The 20,097-nt window shown below is 44.5% G+C and overlaps 1 protein-coding gene across 1 annotated transcript in view; it reads right to left on the bottom strand.

The window, feature by feature from the left end:
* The window catches only part of SLC7A5 (solute carrier family 7 member 5), a 45,610-nt gene that overhangs the window by 22,278 nt on the left and 3,235 nt on the right, over window positions 1–20,097 (bottom strand). Inside the window, exon 2 of the mRNA XM_074286251.1 lies at window positions 2,913–3,038. Within this exon, the coding sequence (XP_074142352.1) occupies window positions 2,913–3,038 (126 nt within the window). The remainder of the gene's footprint in view (window positions 1–2,912; window positions 3,039–20,097) is intronic.

The raw sequence follows: 20,097 nt of genomic DNA, 5'->3' as shown, positions 1-20,097 counted from the left end.
AGAGGAGATTAAGAACAAATTTCTGCCTGTCTTTGGATCTCAGAGAAAGTAGTCTTGAGAAGTTACAATGTAGCCAGTAAAACTCTTAGTTCTGCTTATGGTCCATTTAAATACAAACTTGGGGGTAGGGGCACTAACCCAGAAAGAGGACAAAAGCAAGAAATGAGAAAAGACCAATACCAAGGAAAGCTATTTAACTTCACTCACCCACGAAACAAAATGTCATGGGAACTAAGCACCCCTTCCACCTCCTTGGAGCTCAAGGCCGGCCAAGTTAGTGAAGTATGTTCGACTTGGCACGCGGTTTCCTACAACAATGGTGACCAGGCAGTGGTCAGGTTCAGTGAGCCCAGGCCACAATGACTATTCCTGTGATAGACCTTTTTGTCCTAAAACCAACCAGGACTGAACAACACATACACATAAAACCACAACCCACCAATCCTGCCTCCCTTGCATGGGAACAGAATCGTTGTAGTGTCCATTCTCACTCACATGCTTAGAGGGCAAAAGAGCTCCTCCTCCTCCACCACCCCTTGTACCCTAAGTCAGCAGTCCTGGGTATCAACTACAGAAAGGCTGGCAAAGGGCCCGGGTGGCTGGGACGCTGCCACTGGATTGCAGAAGGACAGTAGCCATTCGGGTACTCTTTACTGCAAATATTGAAGAGTAAATGCTATGAAAGTATATTAGCTGGAACCTACAATTTATGAACAGGAAGCTATTTAATATTCACAGAAAAGGGTCAAAAAGACCATGGATGAGTGACCCTCCACTTAAAATGGGGGTGAAAAAAAGCTTTTAGTCACAGATCCTTTGCCATCTATATGCTATGAAGACAAATGGGAAGAGGGTCTCTTAGACCCAACCATGATCTCCTACCTCTTCCAAACTGAACTCCCTGTTCTAGGCAAACTAGTCTATACTTCATACAAGAGAAGAATTAAACAAAATGATGAAATAAAAGGCCTCTGGGTGGAAAAGGGGAAAAGCTGCTTTTGGTTGTTCTTTTGTTGCAAATGTGTAATACAGAGTTCCACAAATACTTTAGTTTGTCCTAAAATACAAAAACAAAGCCAGGCTGAAAAGCCAGATCATTTCTGGGAGGACACTGGTCAGAGAGGAATGGTACTTGTGCCAGCGAGACCTGCTGAGTCTCCCACTAAGAGACAATTCAGACATGCATTCAAATTATACCTGGCTAAAGATGTCCTAAAGACTAGAAGAGTGTATCCCTTAGCCTGGACTAAGGAGTCCTGGGATTCAGCCCTGTGGGGGAGAAGAGGTGAGCTCTCCAGGGCTAAGGTGCAGGCAAAGGTTTTAAGGCTCTTTTCAGTTTGGACTTAGAAGGAAGAGGCCAAAGAGAACAGAGAGGTTCAGGCCCAGAGAAGGTCATCCTGCGGGTCAAGTTCTTCTATGTGCAAGGTATAGTTAGCAAATACAATAGACTTGTACTTCACTCTGCCTGAGTAGATTTTTAGATTCTCTAGCTGATTAAAGACAAAAATTCAGCTTGTGAAGGGGCAAAGAGTTGAATGAGCAATACAGGGAATATATAAAAGACTAAGAATAAAGAAAGGGGGACACAACTTTCAACATCTGGGGCAAAAAGAAGACATTTCAGAAACCTTCGAAGGAGAATTCTGTAGGAACTGCAATTTTTCTATAAGGTTGGGCAATAATTAACACAGGGGAGGAGGCAAGCCCAGCAGTTTTTTCTACAAAAACCTATCATGTACTCAAAAATAATGTTTCTTTTCCATGGAGGCTTTCACCTGGTGTTGATCTGCTCAGATGACAAGGGGTCAGTGCTGACCATCACATTTTTCAAACCAAGATTTCCACAAGGAGAAACCATTGGACTTGGAGGTGGACTTGGAGGTGTTCTCCAGGTGGTCTCCCTGCTAGTGTCACTCAAAGGCAAACAGGCCCAGTCACTGGGAGCAAGTTGATGGGAATGGATCATCATTCACGTTCCACCCCACCCCCAGCTTCCTCCATCCAGGACAGCATGGACTCCCCAACATCCAAAACCAGCCCCAGCTGCCCAGACATTTTCAGCTTTCTCTACTGATAAGTGTCTCAAGTACAAAAACCTACTGTGTTCCCAGGGCATACTTGGACAAATGTGCTTTGTAAACCTTAAAGTCTAAATGAAAGGAAGAATTATTGTTATCTCAGGGTTTGGTCTGGGTCAAAGCCCTTGCCACAATGTCCTCACTTCTCCTTCATCCCTATTTGAATCTCACCTGTTCTGCAAGGATCAGCCCCTCCATGAAGCCACCCTGAAACCCAGCGATCTTGTTCTTTTCTAAGTTACCACAGGCCTTTTCCCTGGTACTGCCAGTAAGGAGGGAAGCCCCTCCAGTTTGGGACCACTGAATGTATATAAATATATGGCAAGTGCCTCAGCAGCCTGGCCTCTAAAGCCTTATACAATCTGCCTCCAACCCAGGTCCAATTGTCATTTTTCATCACTGCCTTTCCTTCTTTGTTCCCAGGGAAAAAGCTGAAAGGGTTTTCTGGAACTACCTGGAAGTCTTCCACCATCATCTTTTTTCAGACTTATCTGTGAACATGCTCTCTTCCTCTTTAGAAAATAGCTCCTTGAGAGCACAAAAACAAAACTCAATTATTCAATTAAAATTTTTTTTATGAATTTGAATTAAACATGTTCATGCCCCCATCTATACTTTATTGCTGTTCTAGAAGAAACTAAAAGGACATTGTGCACATCTTCGTTTTTTAAAGAGCAGTGGTGAATTCTGTCCTTGGAATGGCTCTGAGAGGGCTGGAAGAGGGAGAAAGGGGAGCACGGGAGAGGTGGGGGGAGGGGAGTAAGGAGAATGACATATGATACTGTGGGGATGTAAGAAAGAGAAAAGAATACATAAAACTGGAACTGTATTTACCCTTTCCGATTTGAATGAAGCCAAGGAGAATGATCAAAGCCAAAGCCAGCAGTTTTGCAGCAGCAAATGCATCTTGGACCCGTGTGGCTGCCTTCACACTGTAACAATTCACCGCTGTGAGTAACACTGGGGAAGGGGAGAATAGAAACAAACAAACAAAAAAAAAGATTAGTTTCTACTGCAGCAATAACAGTCTTTGGTGTAAAAAAAAAAACAAAAAACCAGCCAAACCTAGCCCTTCCTGCCCCTACCATGCTGGCAATAAGCTGGTATCACCTCAAAGGAGTGCCACAAGACTGGTCATGGCCCCTCCAGAAGGGCTGGTTTTTTGCCCGTCTCACTCCTCTCTCCACCCCTGCAACCACCAGCCTGGTACGGCCCTTCGGACTTCTCCTAGGGCCACTCCTGACTCCCAACTACCGAGCCAGGTCCCCTGCCCAGAGCCTAACAGAGGCCCAACCAAGGCCAGAGGGCTAAGTCAAGCTCAGAGTATTCCGGGGCTGGAGGGAAAAGGGGAAGCCACAGTGAGCACACCTGCTTGGCACGGGAGGGCTTATGATAACAGAGAGAAGGCCAAGCTGTCCAACTGAGAGAGTAATCATCTCTGGACAGAAAAGGTCACAACTCAAATGGCTACTTGGGAGCTGAAATCCAAGATAAATAGAGAGATAGTAAGAGAACATAACATGCTGTCCAGTCCCTGATGAACCCTAAAGGTACTCAAAGAACCATCCAGATGGGATTGCTAAGGCCTTGTCAGTGACCTCAGAAGATTAGAAAGGATGGGACAAGGGCTTCAGGATCAGGAAGGGGAAAATGGTCCAAATATCAGAAAAGGGAGGACGGGAAATCTGCCAACTCCATTGGTCAATGGTCCTGGTTTCACCGAATAGCCAAATTCTAAAACTATTACAATTAACTAATATCTAGTGAAGGAAGGAATGATCACAAAGAGCCAACGTGACTATGTCAAGAACCTGTCATAGTAAACTAACCTCACTCTCCCTTTTTTGGGTAATCAACTACATAGGAGTACAGAGCAAATGCTTATTAAGTCTAAATCCAATGAGGGGGAAGAGAGGAGGAGAGGGAAAGAGAGGAAGAGGGAGGAGAGGAGAGGGAGGAGAGGAGAGGGAGAGGGAGAGGGAGAGGGAGAGGGAGAGGGAGAGGGAGAGGGAGAGGGAGAGGGAGAGGGAGAGGGAGAGGGAGAGGGAGAGGGAGAGGGAGAGGGAGAGGGAGAGGGAGAGGGAGAGGGAGAGGGAGAGGGAGAGGGAGAGGGAGAGGGAGAGGGAGAGGGAGAGGGAGAGGGAGAGGGAGAGGGAGAGGGAGAGGGAGAGGGAGAGGGAGAGGGAGAGGGAGAGGGAGAGGGAGAGGGAGAGGGAGAGGGAGAGGGAGAGGGAGAGGGAGAGGGAGAGGGAGAGGGAGAGGGAGGGGAGGGGAGGGGAGGGGAGGGGAGGGGAGGGGAGGAGAGGAGAGGAGAGGAGAGGAGAGGAGAGGAGAGGAGAGGAGAGGAGAGGAGAGGAGAGGAGAGAAACTATTGACTTTAGATAAATTTAGTATGAAATTCACTACAAATAAATGCAAGAAAATCTGAACACTTGGGTTCAAAATTGTCTAGATTAGGGAGGTATAGGTAGAAAGACATAGGAGTTTTGTGGATTATAACTTTAATAAGTCGACAATTTAAAAACTTTTACTTTGAATTGACCCCATGTCTCCCTTCTCTCTCATTGGCTATGCGATTCTACTGAAATGTAAAAATCAGGAGGGCAACTAGGTGGCTCAGTACCAGGCCTGAAGTCTGGAGGACCTGAGTTCAAATCTGGCCTCTGGTTACACTTAACACTTCCCAGTTGTGTGATCTTGGGCAAGTCACTTAACCCCAACTGCCTCAAAAAAAAAAAAAAAAAAGAAAGAAAGAAAGAAAGAAAAGAAAAGGAAAAAAAAAAGTAAAAATCAGGCTTCCCATCACATCATTACACTAGAACTGTCCTTCAGAGTTGCTCATCCTTTTCTCCCCCTTTGTGCTCCCCCCCCTCCAATTCCAGGGGCCGTTCTCTTCAGCTCTCCTCCCTGCAGGAAAAGTGCCCTCTGCTCAATCTCTAAAGAACTACTGGCAGATACCGGGGAGGCTGGCCATTTCCTCCATCAGCTCATCTGACAGATGGGGAAACTGAGACAACCAGAGAGAAGTGACTGGCGGGGGGGTCTCACAGCCAGATGCGATCTCGGGAAGACAAGCCAGACCCCCATGCACTGCGGCACCCCCTAGCAGCCAAGGCCGCCACACCACTTCAGCTTCGGTCCCCTCTGGACTCTAGCCTCACCCAGGCACAGACAGGCCTGATGTTCCTTCAAGAAGCCTTCAATGGTCTCCCTGTTGCCTCTAGGACAAAACCCAAGCTCCTCTGCCAGGGCCGACCTACGGCACCCCCTCCACATTCCAGCCAAGCTCCTGGCTGTGGGAAAAACGAGGCATTCCATCCCCACCTCCAGAGTCCCCACCCCCTGCCCCCTGCCCCCTCCTCAAGGGCCCCAACAGCACTCAATTCTGCCTCAAATCCTGCCTCGGGGCCGTCCCCACCCCCACCTCTGCACACAAGTCCTGCTCAGTAGGCTCCAGAAGTCTTTGTGAATTCTAAGCAGAACGCAGCCTTCTGTGGCCAGAGGTTCTCTGGGTTCCTTCTGTGTCTCCCACAGTGCATAAAAGTGTCAATAAATGCTCATTAAAAACAGCTTAAGGTCACACAGGTAGTAAGCACTGGAGAGTTTGTAATTTTGCTTAATTCTAGAGGCTCCTTCCCGTCCAAATGCTCTGTTGGAAGGTCAGGACCCAAACCTCGGTTCTCCCTGCAAATCCAGGGCTCTGTTCTAACCACAAAGGAAAGGCTGCTCCCCCGCCTCCATCTCACACTACAGATCTGCAGCTTCAGGTGCAGTCCCACTTCTCTGTCACAAGGGCTCTCACAGGAAGGGCTAATGAGGAAAGGAAAAAGACCCTGGTAATTGTTTAAAAGTGTAAGATCATCTGGGCACCAGAAAGCAGCACCAGTTTCCTGTCAGAACAGGCACTTGTGGGACTTTTCCAGAGCTCCCTCCGAGGACTGACCAAAGCACCTTCCAGGAAACGTGGCTGTCACACTTGGGCAGAAGTGACAAGCTCCAGCCAATTTCTGCTCCTCTATAAAAGGAGAAGGAAAGAAAAAGGCTGAAGAAAAAAAAAAAATTCCCTTAGACTTCCACCTCAAAATGCTAATACTTCTTTAAAAAAGTATTGCTGTATTTTTTCTGACCATCATGGTGCTGGGGTCATTTCTCCTCATCAGGAGGGGGATGAGTACAGTTTTAGCCAACATTTCTAGACATAAAGGTTCAGAGGAAATGAGGTGAGATTCTTTTTCTAGCCTGACAGTGCTGATGCGTCTTCCCTTACAGACTGTCTCAAATTTCCCTGAATATTTTACTCAGGAAAGGCATTCAGTCACTCACATGGCAAGATGGGACAAATATTGCATCATTCATTCATACTGCCGCTATAGTAAGTCTGGACCCCCAGAAACTACAGGTCCCAGAATTCAGTGCAACAGCACAGCCGATCCAAAGGGGACTGTATCTCTCAGGATTTCCCCAAACCCACGCTTCTAGATAAAATGTGACAGCTGGAACACAGAGATTAAAAAAAGTCACCCTGGACTCTCCTGGGGTTGAATGTGGATAAGTGAACAAACTGGACTGTGCCTCCTCCCTAATGCCCACATGTAATTTTATAACTTTTTTTTGTTTAAATAAAAACTCCTTATCCACATCCTGTTTCATGAAGATACTGCCTCACTTTTATCTGTCAAAGTCCAAACCTCAAGTCACTTCAGCTAGATACAAGCAGGAGCTGAGCCCAAGAATATATATTTTGCTCAATCAGACATCCTAACAAGGGTCGGTCTACCTGATTTGTGGCAAGACCTCTGTTAGGGTGACATCCAATCTCCTCCTCGGTTCTGCCATACAAGGAAGAGCCTGTGCTGATCTCAAGGTGACTGGCAATCATGGTAACCTGGCACGAGGGGACAGCTACCCCATGTCACCAGTCTCAGATGTCCAATGTCCTTCCACCCCTCCTGCCAATCCAATGATGAGTCTATTGAGACTATTTCTTTCCAAACAGTAACAATTCTACTCCCCTAAACAGCTTCTAGCTTCTCATTAGATGGAAAAAGTACAACAGAAATCAAGACCATCTCTTTGCCAAATCACCAATTGTCAAAAATCTTGTGCTCTTACACAGAAATGTATAACTGATTCTGGGTCATCCTTGACCCAAAGTTTTCTTGTCTCTGCTCTACAAAGACTCGGAACTTCTGGTAAAATTTGCATCTTTCCATTCTATGTTGCTGTTTATTTTCCGGCCGGTGCAATGTTATACTGTTGTAAAAACTAGAAGTGCTCCCTATGTGCCAAATTCTATGTAAAAAGAAAACCTAAACAGTCCCTGCCCTTAAGGAGGGCATTCTGAGGGTGAAACAACATATCAGGGAGAAGCATCCAGGAGGGGATCTGTCTAGACAAGTGGGGGAGGGGGAATGGAGAACAGAGTTGCTGAAATGACCAAGTAATGGAAATAAAGGGGGGAGGGGGTTGGAGGAGGAGAGTAGGGACATATTTTTGCAAGCAGATGACAAGGTGGCTAAGATAAAGCAGAGCCAAAACCAGCCAGATATATCCACATGAATTTGTGCTAACTCACTAATAAAGTCTGGTTTACAAACAGTGGCAAACCGATATTTACCAAGAGTCAGGAGTGAGACTAGCTCCCCTGAGCTACATGTGGTAGGGGAGGGAAGGGCAGGGGAAAGGGTATGTAGAGGGCCAGTATTGAATAAGTCCAAACAACAAGAGCCAGTTCCAGATACTTGAGACCTACTCTCTGTTAGAGTGAGCCATTCAAACTATTGGTTCAGCATCTCCCTGACAATGAATTATAAAGACATACTTGATAAATTTAGGATAATCTTTATGTGGAATGCATGGGTCAGGAACAAGGCATTTACTATATTATTTACCCCTTAGCATTGAATTAAGGACATACTTGAGGTAAATACATTGGTATGATCATTTCTGTTATTTACTACAGTTTCCACAAGTATTTTGGTACTGATAAATATCACAAATATTTACAATTCTGCATTGACAAGTACCTTGTTACTGATAGTTAAGGTGGATATTGAAGTGTCAAAATATGGATTGTGCATTAACCCTGGAAGGTATATGATGTCACCTGAAGGTAGTTAGTAATATTTTAACAACTAGCCTAAAAGGTATATAAATGCTGGCACTCGGATGAATAAAGGGAGATTGCAAAAATATTCATTCACACTCTTGGTATTCACTGGAGCTGGACTAAGACCTCCAACTCCAAGTTCAGTGGTTTCCCAAGGCACACCCAAAGCCCAAGTTAAGGTGAGTAAAGGACTTTTCCTCAGGCACCAATGGGCTTTCCACTATCCCAGAGTTCTAGAAAACAGCATGGCTCATTACTGCAAGATTTAGCCCTGCCCCAGGCTGCTATTTCAGGAAGAGACATAATTCTCTCCAAAGGAAGGGTTTCCCCAATAACTGCAACAGAATAATCTCATGGCACTTATGTATAGTTTAAGATAACCAAAACTGAGAAAATTCAGTCACTGGCTTTACTTCTCAAACACAGACCAGCCAGCTCTGACCATCAGCCCCCAGCAGAGAGCCCCTTTCCCATTTCTCACATTTCCCACAGCTCTCTGAACTGAAACACTATCAGGGTTTGGCTGATTGAGGAGGTTGTTGTCCCATGTCTTACATGAGCAGCGTGGGGACCTTAGAGAATCTCTGGTCTAGCCTCTCATTTTGCAGATAGCCTACATGGCACTAAGACACCTGGCACCTCCATCTCTGAATGTATCAAGCTGGGCAGCTCTTAAATAAAGAGCATCTGTCCAGTGAACCCTGATAGCCTCCTCAGCAGGACAATATAGAACAAATCAGTGACTTTCTGGAGGTGAAGCTGTCCTGCCCAGGGGTCAAAATACAGGCCAACAAAGTTAGGAGCATACATCCAAAGTCTTGGTCCATGAAATCTTCACAACCCAGAAGGCTGATTTGCTGTTCCCTAAAAATGAGTCTGTTCTATGTGATAGAACAACTAAATTTCAAGCTGGATTATGCAAAAAGAACCCAGTGACCACCCCAGCAGGCCACAACTGACTAAGCATGGGATGAGCTATGACCATTCGCTTACACAAGAGTGGCTGGCCCAGGGTGATGCAGAACAAAGAGAGGGAAATGGGAGTCAGGAAAACCAAGCTCTGGGCCTGGCTTTGCTGAAGAAATCACATGTTTTCCACGCGCCTCGGTTTCCTTATCTGGAAAGGGAGCTGCATTCTAACTCTAAGTCTTAGGAGTCTGTAGTCCCAGTCATCGTAGCCAAGACGCTCTCCTCCTCCCCTGCAGTTCTCAGGACCTCCCTGCCTTGTCATGTGAAGCTTTCTGAAGTTCAAAAATGAGTGGACTCCTCTCCTTTCTTTTGCCACTCCCAATTTTCCACTGCTAAGAGCAACCTTAGCACAAAATGAGGTGGGGGGGAGGGGGACGACGACCACATCCCATTTTAGAGGTGGAGGCAAAGGCCAGCAGGCAAGCTGGGGAACTAAGGGGTTGTTTCACTGTTGATTTAAGCTGCATACCACAACAATGCAGTAGACAAAAACCATCCTATCAAAAGACTCCAGAGTGCTCTTGGGGGACACAAGAGACAAAGAAAAAGGCCAACACTAGCCTCTTTGAATGATGGCAGGATTTCAGGCAGTCAACCTTTTCCCCTTTCTATGATGTGGCTAATTATTAATGGCATGTGCTGTTTAAAATATATATATTAAAAGGTTGAAGCAAGCTGATGAAGAAGAGAAAAATGAAGGCTATTCCTAAAGGTTTCAAGTCATCAGCAAAGCCCTATTGGGGTTTTCTGGCTATTTTTAGGACACAGACTCAGACCTGCCATTTGCATTTTTTTAAAATACTGGGCACTTTTTGTCAAAACAGGAAACTGTACCGAGACTATCAGGAGACATACTTGGTCAAACGGTCATCAAGAAGCTCTCTGTCTTTTTCAGTTTGTTTTTTGGTGAGGCAGGCTGCAAATTCAGAACTCTGGGGGAATCAGCCTAGGCAGGGGATTCAGTGTCTGCTTCAATTGCTATCATTTCTGTAGCTTCTAACTCTGTGCAGATGAATGTTTAGCATAGTGACAGTGATTGGGGAGGAAGCCTGAGTAATTTAGGTCTGGGCTGAACAAGAGAAGGTAAACCTCTCACCAACTTTGAGAGGTTTTGTTATTCCATTTTACAGATGAGCAAAGTGAGATTCGGGTGAAGAGAAATAGCCAGAATTTAAATCCCATCTTTCCAGAGAAAAATTTCTTCTATCACTCAAATGATTTAGAGATCTAATCATATTTCCCATTTGTTTCCATCCATCTCCATGAGCATTGACTTCTTGATCCTGAGCAAAAAGTAACAGCTTCAGTTTAAAGGGAGTATGAAAAAGCACCCACTTCCAAAAAGGGTTCCCCAAGGAATAACAAAAGAGCTCCCAGAATTTCAGTTATTCCTCTGTAAAAGGCAGTAGTATTCAGAGCAGAGAACTAGGCTGAGGATACTAACTTCTAATTTGTAGAAGTGACCTCGAGTGAGGGCTTAAATTTCTTCCCTATAAAATAGGGAGAATTTCCTCCCAACTTATACCACAGGGGTGCTGAAGGACAAGATAAGAGGTTTACTGTATATTGCCTGTCTGGTTTGACTTTCAAGCATTCCCCAGTTTGGCTTCGGCCTGCCTTTGGATGCTCTCCATCCTGCCCCTTGACCCCCCACAGGCATCTTTGCATAGGCCCCCCCCCCAGGTCCTTCAAGGCTCAGCTCATGTCTCACTTAACTCGCTGTGAGATTTTTACAGTTCTGAAACCCCTAACTCTTAACAGTCCTTCTTCCTCACACCATCCTGCCAGAACTTTCTGGCTCTAGGTTGCTTCCACCTAAGCTCTGTGAGATGAGAGCCTGGTTTTCATTTGGCCTTTGTAAATGCTTGCTGGATTGCCACTCTGTTCCTCTGTCCCTGTTGTGGGATTAGTTGGGGATGGTTTAGATACAGTGTGTCCTAAGGGTTTTAGTGTAACTTCCATGGGACTGGCTCACCAGCCTTGTAAGCTTAAACTAAAGCTGGAAACTGCGCTAAGACTTCTGGGGCATCCTGTCATCGTTTTTAGCTTTAAATCTAAAATACTCTTTGAACCCAGATGGGAGGCAATATATTTCAAGACAGTTTCAAGACAGTGCTTTGGACTACATTAAAACACAGGTCTATCATGTAGTTAGCCTAAAGGTGTTACCTACATTTCCTCCCACATTTCCCTTTTACCAAAAAGACTTAGGAAATAATGAACTCTTCACAGGAATAGGCTGGCACATCTGCTATTTCAAAATAGGCTACGTAGGAACTGAAAAAATACCCTCCTGGTCCCAATACCTCAGATGAGGTAACAAGTCCAAGAAGGGAAAATGATTTGCCCAAATTATTCAATCAATATTAGGGGCTGATCCTTAGGTCACTGTAAATGGTCTCTTAAATGAGAAAAGAGACAAGCAGAATTCAACCCAAACCACACAAAAATCCCAATTCTATCAGCCCTTGCAGGAAGGGGGAGAAATATTGTCTGGTTGAATTCTCCTTCCAAGTTCCAAAGGATTGCCCGTTCCTGGCTGTCTGCTGGCTATGTGTTCTCAACTTACACAAGTGCAGGCACGATACTGCATGAGATCCTAGGGCTATATCTACTCCAAGGGCAACAGAGGCCACTTGCCACTATCTGGTGCCCAGCCAGACCTCTTGCCTCACTGGGCACCTGCGGTGCTGCAGGGCAACCTGTGTTCTTAGTTCCGACTGTTCCCCCCATGCCTTATGTCAATAAGCTGGGCTACGCAATGACTTCCCTTCCCAGGCTCCTAGTTGGGTTCTGCCCATGACAGGCATTTAATAAGGGGACAGAACGTAACTGGCAACGTGTTCTCTATGTGACTTTTCCTCGCCTTTTTTAGATGTCTATGGCTCATGTCTATGTTAGATGCCTCACCCCTGAATAAGAACTGACATTGCCCAGGCTCTAATGGGAGTGTTATTGTGAGCTCTGCTCCCTCAGTAAGTGGGCTTAGCAGCGGTCTGGAGTTGATGGAGGCAGGGGATCGCAGCCACGTCCCAATAACTTTGCTGCCACCCCCTCTTCAGACCAGCCAACTGATCCTGTAGGCCTCCCCCTGCCCCATGATGTTCACTCCTGGCCAATACACAAGGAGAGAGTCCCAATAAGCTGTCCCACTCCCAGAACACTGCAGACAAAGGAGCCGGGGTGGTAGGGCAGCTCTTGGAAGTACCTCATTTTTCCAAATGAAGAGAAAAGGCCCAGAGGTTCCATCCTACAGTACTAGATAGCAGAAGCTGGATTCAAACCAGGTCCTTAATGTTCTATGCCCAGAGAGATCCCGTGTCCCCTTAACTAACCAAAGGGGCCATCAAGGAGTCCCTAAAGCATGCCCTTGGACCTCCACTTTAAGTAGGTATTTTTTTCCCATCCCATCATCCCAGCTGGCAGTGAGAAGAAGCATGAGAAAGTCACAGAGTTCAGATGTCCTGGGTCCCTCTGGAATCTGAATCTCCTCAAAGTGGAATGATTCATAAGGAGGTAGGATTGAAAGCCATGCAATCAGACTCCAGGCCTCTTCTAACTATGTTAGGGAATCAAAATTCCCCCAAATGAAGACAGACTCATAGGAGGCCACCAATACAAGAAGGCAAGGATGCCAAGGAGCCAAAGATAATCACATTCATGGCCTCTACTCAGAAAGCCTATTTTTTTCTATCATCAAAGTCCTTGGACACACCCTCCCCCTTCCCTTAATAGACCTAAACCAGAATGACCTTTTTTTTTTGAGCAAAGGATCATAGAGCTGAGAGGGACCTTAAGGTTTCATATAAATCCCCTCCTTTTACAGATTAAAAAAACAAACAAACAAACAAACAAACAAAAAACCTGAAGCTTAGAATGAATCTAGAGCAGTGGTCCTCAAACTTTTTAAAAACCGGGGGCCAGTTCACTGTCCCTCAGACTGTTGGAGGGCCAGACTATAGTAAAAACAAAAACTCACACTCTGTCTCTGCCCCTCAGCCCATTTGCCATAACCCGGCGGACCACATAAACATCCTCAGCGGGCTGCATCTGGACCGCGGGACATAGTTTGAGAACCTCTGGTCTAGAGGGAGTAAAGGAAACCAGCTTCACTGGATCCACATTCATTTCTATCACAATCCCATCCACAGATGGTTGCCCCAGAACATCCATTCACCAAAGAGCCATATTTGCTGATAATGGGTGCTTTCTCTTAATTTGTTTTCCATCTTCTAATTGAACTAGACTTGCCAGTTTTGAATCTGGATTGCCCAAGCTCTGGCTGTGGAGGTATAGTTTAGGGACGGGAAAAAGCATGGAAAAGAGAGGGCACTTGTAGGAGAGCAGAGGCAAGAGCCAGTAGCTGCAGAACTTACTTAACTAACCTTAGTCAGGTCTGCTCTTTGGGGCTAAGTCTGACCCATAATGGAGTCTTGTCTTGTCTTCTCCAGGTCCCAGGGCCTTCAAACAATTTTTGACAATTGGCCTTGGGTCTCTACCATTGGACACTCTAGATTCCCAGTGTTCTTTGGAATTGTGGTGCCCAGAAGTGATTTCAGGGGGAGGCTGTCACTGGAATTTTCTGTTCTGTACAAGGAGGGGGCTATTCTTGGAGACCTCCAAAGTCCCTTCCTACTCTGTGATCCCATGATCTATAAATTACTATGAGGAAAGGTACTGGATTAAGATCCAGGAGAATTGGATTCTCAACTCCCTTGGAGATATGAGGTGAAAAGACTCAAGACATTTAAAATGATACACGGTAACTGCCAACTCAAGGTGAAATTCAGCAATATGGCACAGGAAATATACCTGAGGGAGGAAATCAGTTTTTGCCACATAAGGTGCAGTTTAGAAAACCCACAGGAGATGTCACAGGGAGGTCCACTGTCTTCTTTATGTCATTTTCTGACACTGTGCCACTGGTGGGGCTGCTGTACTTTTAACAAGTTCTGAATTGAATAGTGACTCATATCAAAATCAAAACCAGGAAAGGACAGCCCTAGGCAATAAGGAAACATCAGGGTTTAATAGTAACAGACTCATAAATGCCAGATTTTCTAACTGCTGGGGAGGAAATGTGCTTGGTACATTGGGTTCAGAAACCCAATAAGATACTTTTACTGAAAGTAACTTGAAGTAGAAGACATTTCTGTTTAAAAACAACAAATATTACATTTTAAAAAGCACCTTGGTCAAGTGGAAAATGTCCAAAAAAAAAAAAAATAATTCTGTACTGGAGTAAAATGTTACCTTTTCTCAGTCACATTCTTTCCAATTGGAAGCCCAGCTGTCCTTGCCACTATTTAAAGAAAAGGATCACAGGGTGGTATAGAACACTGAACTTGCAAGTCAAAAGACTCAAAGCTGGATTTGAGTTTCAGGACTAACATTTCACCTCCTTTCTAACAGTACTAAGAAATGAACTAAACAAGATGTTTCTAAATGTGGAATTTGCAAACTATAAAGTCAGATCCACTTTTTCTACACAATTCCCCTTCTCTGAAAACTTCCATTCACACTACTAGATTTATTTGTATTGTTTCCCCTCGGCAGAGACTGTATTTTGCCTTTATTTGTATCCCTAGTGCTTACCACAGAATTTGGCACACAGTAACCCTTAATAAATACTTCTTGGCCAGTTAATCTGATTGGATTCTCAATAACATGTTCATTGGGTCATAGGCTTTAGAGCCAGAAGGGACTTTGGGAAACATGCTATTACTAGAACAGAGGCAAAAATCATAAAAGCCTCCATGGCTTCATCAAGCATCAAGTGTAGTCAGGATTAATCTCATTTCCTTTCTGACCACATCAGTAGAACATGGGAATGTTGTAGACATAATTTAGCTAGATGCCAATAGAATCTCTTTCTGCATGGGTTGGACCACGTGTCAAACACATGGCCCACAAGTCACCTGTGGCAAGTGTCCCCAAATCAGATTTGAATGTAACTGAAATTTTAACAAAAGAAATAAAAACCTTAAAAAAAATGCAATACCATATCACAAAACAAAAAAAATTAATATACTTATAATACAGATTAATGGCTTTCTATTTCTATTTGATAGGTTAGACATTAGGGCAATTAAAATGGATTTGGATTTGAATGTGGATGAACGACAAGAAGCACAGAGGTGGAAATTGCTAGGAAATAAAATTGTCCCAATAGTATAAGTTCTTTGGGAAATGACAGTTATCTAATCACAACATGTTGCACATATAACTTAGTGAAAACAGGGGCCACATAGCTAGTTTGCCCTGTCATGATGGCACAACAACGTCAAACTGGAGGGAGCCGTTATGTTATAGGCACTGTACAGATTCCATCAGAGGCATGGGAAGTAAGCTGGCCGCCAATAGTACAGATCACAGAGGTCAAATCAGAATCACAAAGACATCCAAAGCCACATGGATGGCTTCCTTATGCATGGTAAGGGTGTGTGTAAATCAAACTATGGTCAAGGAATTCTGAGGAGCTTAGAGAAGAGCATGTAGGTTTACATGCCCCGTCTTCCTTCCTTGGTGGGTCAGAGTTTTAAGCAACCACTATCAGTTTCCTTGCAACCAAAGCCTGTAAGACTCCCAATATTGTTGTTTTGGATGTTGTACGTTCCATATACAACAGTTGCATGTTAACAACACACTACTGACCTAGGGCTGGATTTCTCACATTCTCACATTAACTGTTACCTTGTAGAATAGAGGCCCATTTTCACGATCTACCTTTGGTCATGTTCCTATGTGAAATGTTCCCAATCAATTCAGACTTAAATCCTATTATTTTTGCTTGACTTATGGGGAAGCAGGGAATGATGTTCACGTGCTGACTGATGGAAGCTGATTTTAGTTCAATAATTCCCAGTCAATCACATTCACACACTATTCATGGCCACCACAGGGTTCTTGTAAGACCTCAAACCACCAGAGGGACAAAAGCTTGTAAATCCATGCCTCCAAGTGACCATGTTTCCTTCACTAATCCCTGAGCTGGAATGTTTCCATGGGATTTTTTAAATTGCAAAGATGGGATCACTTCTTACAGGCACCTCATGTTCTTCAGACTTTACCTACCATAGGTAGATATAAAAGCCTTTCAGTCAGTTTCCATAGAACCCACAAATATATGAAATACCCATTCACTCAGGATCCTGCTGTGTGATAGGAATTTAGGAATATAGAATTAATTTTCTCCAACCTAAACACAATGTAATAGAGATAAGGACTATGTGGACACTGCCCCCACTGTTTATTTTAAAAAACAAATAGCATTTTAAAGAATATCAGAGCTTTGTAAATATTAAAACATCAAAAACACACAAATATTCTCTTTGGCTAAAGGAAAAAGTCTTATCTCTTCTTTGAAAGGTGATCTATTTGCATAGATCATTCCTCTCAAACAAACTTTCCCAACTCAAAGCAAAATTCTTAAGTTTGAAATTCTCTATCTTGCCACCTTCCAGATTTAATATCGTATGGGAGCTTGGGGATATATGCTAAAAAATGAGCATGTGAGCTAATCAAGACTTGGGACTGTTTTCAAAGATGAGACACTGAAAGCACCCCTGGTCTCCCACAGCATGGGAAAATTAAAATGGGGAAAAACCCAACAAGGCATGGGTTCAAGGGTAAGGACTCAGGTTTGGGGAAGAAGACATTTTGGGACCAGTTACTCAAAGGGGTTGGATTCAATCATTTTTAAGGTTCTTTCCACCTCTAAACTTCCTTGGAAACATTCTAAGCAGGGAGGGCCTGAAGGTCAGGAAAGACAGTCCTCTCCTCCAAGCCCAGGTTCCAAGGCCTGTCCTCTCTGAAGCAGATGGCTCAGGCACTGATCTCTCCTTTGGGTAACCCCTATTTTAGAATGGATCTGTACCCTGAGAATTAGCTTAGTTCTCTCTACCACAATCATGATGGGAAGAACAGAGGTACAGTCAGCAGGGTGGTGGTGCCTAATCTTAAGTAACAGCTTCAAATCCTAACCCTGGCCAGAAATCCTGAAGAATCAAATGTGGTAATCCTCTATACCTCTTTGCCCACGGGCCGGTTCTGAGGCTTAGGACACTGCCTCCTTTGCCACCTGGCAGTCTGCTTTCTCTGCATAAGCTAACTACAATAGGATTAAGTCAGGTTCATCCCTTCCTAGCCTTTTCCTCCAAAGGGCAGACCTTTTTTACCGAAGAGCACCAAGTGTTAGCTCTTCAGAGAATGGTCCAGAGTTCCCTTTCCATTCTCTCCCATCAAACTCGGAGAACCTTTGGTGTTGGCTAATGTTCCAAAAAACATACATGAAGCAGAATACCTACCTATAGGCAAGTTCAATTCCAAATTTTTAGCAGCCCCTTAAAACAGCCCATGGGAAAACAAACATCAAGTAATTGTGGACAATGTGTGAAGTCTAGAGGGGCACTATGGGGTATACTGGCTGAAGGCTGGCCTGTCTCAGAATCCTCATGTCTTGTCTCACCTGAGACCCTAAGCAAAGGCTCAGGCTCTCAGGACTTATTCACCATTAAAAGGATGGAGCTGGACAAGATGAGGACTAAATGCCTACTGATGCACAGAATGGTTTGTGCTGTACTTGGAAGGCTTAATGAGTTTGAGATTATAGGGAAAGAAGGAGATCAAGGAGACACAAAAGCCAATTTAGAAAGCTACAGGAGAAATTAACAATGGGGCCTTGGACCACTAACCTAAAGCTTCCTTTTCTCTGCCAGTTATTTTTTGGGGACACGTTTATCCTCACTAATGGCTGTTCTGATTTGTGTCTTTTTGCAGAAAGTGAGTCAACTGTACAGAGGCATTCATTAAACGGGATAATCTATACTGTCCTTGTGAGGAAGTTGTTGATGTCCTCTCACCAACTTCCATACAAACACTCCCAGCCCACAGAAAAATTCTCCTGACATTCTGACTGCTAACTGGCACTGCCACGCCTGTGGGAGAAAGGGGTTTTAATTAACAGAAAAGGGGACAATGCAGGAGTTAGCAGGATGGATGGTCTGAAACCCTGTAACAGATCCTTTATCTCAGCCTGGCTATAAGTGCTTTAGAAACATTATTTTATCTGATCAACACAAAGCCACGCTAATGTAATTTTTCAAGGGAGTAGTAAAAGAAAGCTGTCCTTGGTGGGACATGCCCAGAATGCTAGAAGGATGTGCAAAAATCCAACAGAAACAAGCCTGTTAAGGCCACAAAATAGCTTTCAAAGAGATGCCAATCTGGCACATAAACCAGAAGGCAGAGGCTCTGGGAGTTGGGAATGAGGGCATTTGTGAAACCACCAAACAGCACTGAAAGCTTTGGGTTAGGATTAGGCTCAGGAATGGCAAGGATTCTGTTTTCTTTTCTCAAATTTAATTCATGTGGAGATCCCAGGTCTTTTCAGGCCTCACATGTGATGTGAAGAGAATTGGCAATGCCCCAGGGCCTTCAGCTCAACTAAGTTGCTACATTTTTTAAAAGGAAAGGAAAGGAGGGAGGAATGAAAGAAAAAACAGAAAAGAGTAATAAGAGGATAATATAACATCAAGAAAACATTAAGTCTGCAAAATGTTTTACAAGACATTTCATTTTATTATCACAACAACCTATCAAGGAAATATTACCATTCCAAATTTTTATTCTACATAAAGAACTCCAGTGAGAAAAGTCCCTCCACCAGTGCAGCCTGGTGCACCCCGGTACACCCCCCCCTCCATGCGGCCTTCATAAGCTCCCCGGCAGGAGACAAGACTGGGGCAGCCCACCATAGCCTGCCTGGGGCACTGCAAGGTCAGCTGCTGTGCCCAAGTCAGTGTTAGTCAATACCTTGAGGCTCCCAATGCAGACTCCACAAACCTCCCATGCATTGTTATAGAGACAGAGTGGACAGAGTGGTTCTATATACATCAAAAGCAACAGACCTTTTGTAGTTGTAAGGAACAACCTGGGAACAAATGTCTGCAGACTGGGCAGGAGCTAAAAACACAGTCCATGAAGGTAATGAATGTTCTGAATTTAAAGAAGCCTGAGCACAAACTCCTTCCTTGGCTATCCCCACCACCAAGTTCTTTCCTTCTTCCTCCATCTGCCTAGACTTGCCTTTGATATCCCCTCTCCTTTCAGAGTGGCTGTACCTTGCCCAGAGACATGCACTGAACGGAGATGACTTCCTGGCACTGTGTCCTGGCACCTAAGAACCCTGGAGGGGTTCCAGCCTTATCTGTCATGGCTCTTCCAGCCAACCCAGTCCAGAGGTGGTGTGTCAGGATGAGAACGTAGGATCTACCTCAGATACCAGCGGTGTGGCCTGAAACAGTCACCCCACCTCATCTGGTGAGCCTCAAAAGGTGCCTTCCAGCTCTCCACCTTCTCAACATCCAAATACTTTTGTCAAATTCTTGCTCTCTCTGGGGGCCCGCTTTTCACCTACCTTTCCCTCTGCTCTATCTCAGCACGCACCTCACACCGCACCCCCCATCACCCCAAATGGATGCGTTCTGTTCTTTCTCACTACTCCCTCCAAGCTTAGCTTGGACACTGAATGCTTCCATTGTCTTTTAATTACAATCACAATGGGTTTTCTTACAATTTTAAAAAACAGTCCTCCTGTCAAACATGTCCTACTAGACCATGAAAATAACTTCAGTCAACATGCTTCCTGATAACTCAGTGTTTGTCAGAGATTAAAAAAACAAACATGAGAAATGCTTTTCTCAAACATGACCAAATGTGTTGATTAGTTTTACTTGACTGTACTTTTATGTTACAAGGGATGGTTGGGGAAGGGGGGGATTTATTGGAAAATGACAGTAAAGTTTTCAGTAATTAAAAAAATTTGTTAGTCTTGAGCAAGGCTGACATGGACAAGGACACAATTAAGAATGGGAATTTGGGGGTTCTACTAGTACTTATTTACTGATGTGCTGGATCATTTCTTTTTAGCTTCTCTTTGAC

The sequence above is a fragment of the Sminthopsis crassicaudata genome, chromosome 2 (genome assembly GCF_048593235.1).
Source record: "Sminthopsis crassicaudata isolate SCR6 chromosome 2, ASM4859323v1, whole genome shotgun sequence".
NCBI lineage: Eukaryota > Metazoa > Chordata > Mammalia > Dasyuromorphia > Dasyuridae > Sminthopsis > Sminthopsis crassicaudata.
The sequence above is the reverse complement of the archived record's forward strand: the minus strand, read 5'-3'. Positions and strand labels throughout refer to the sequence as shown.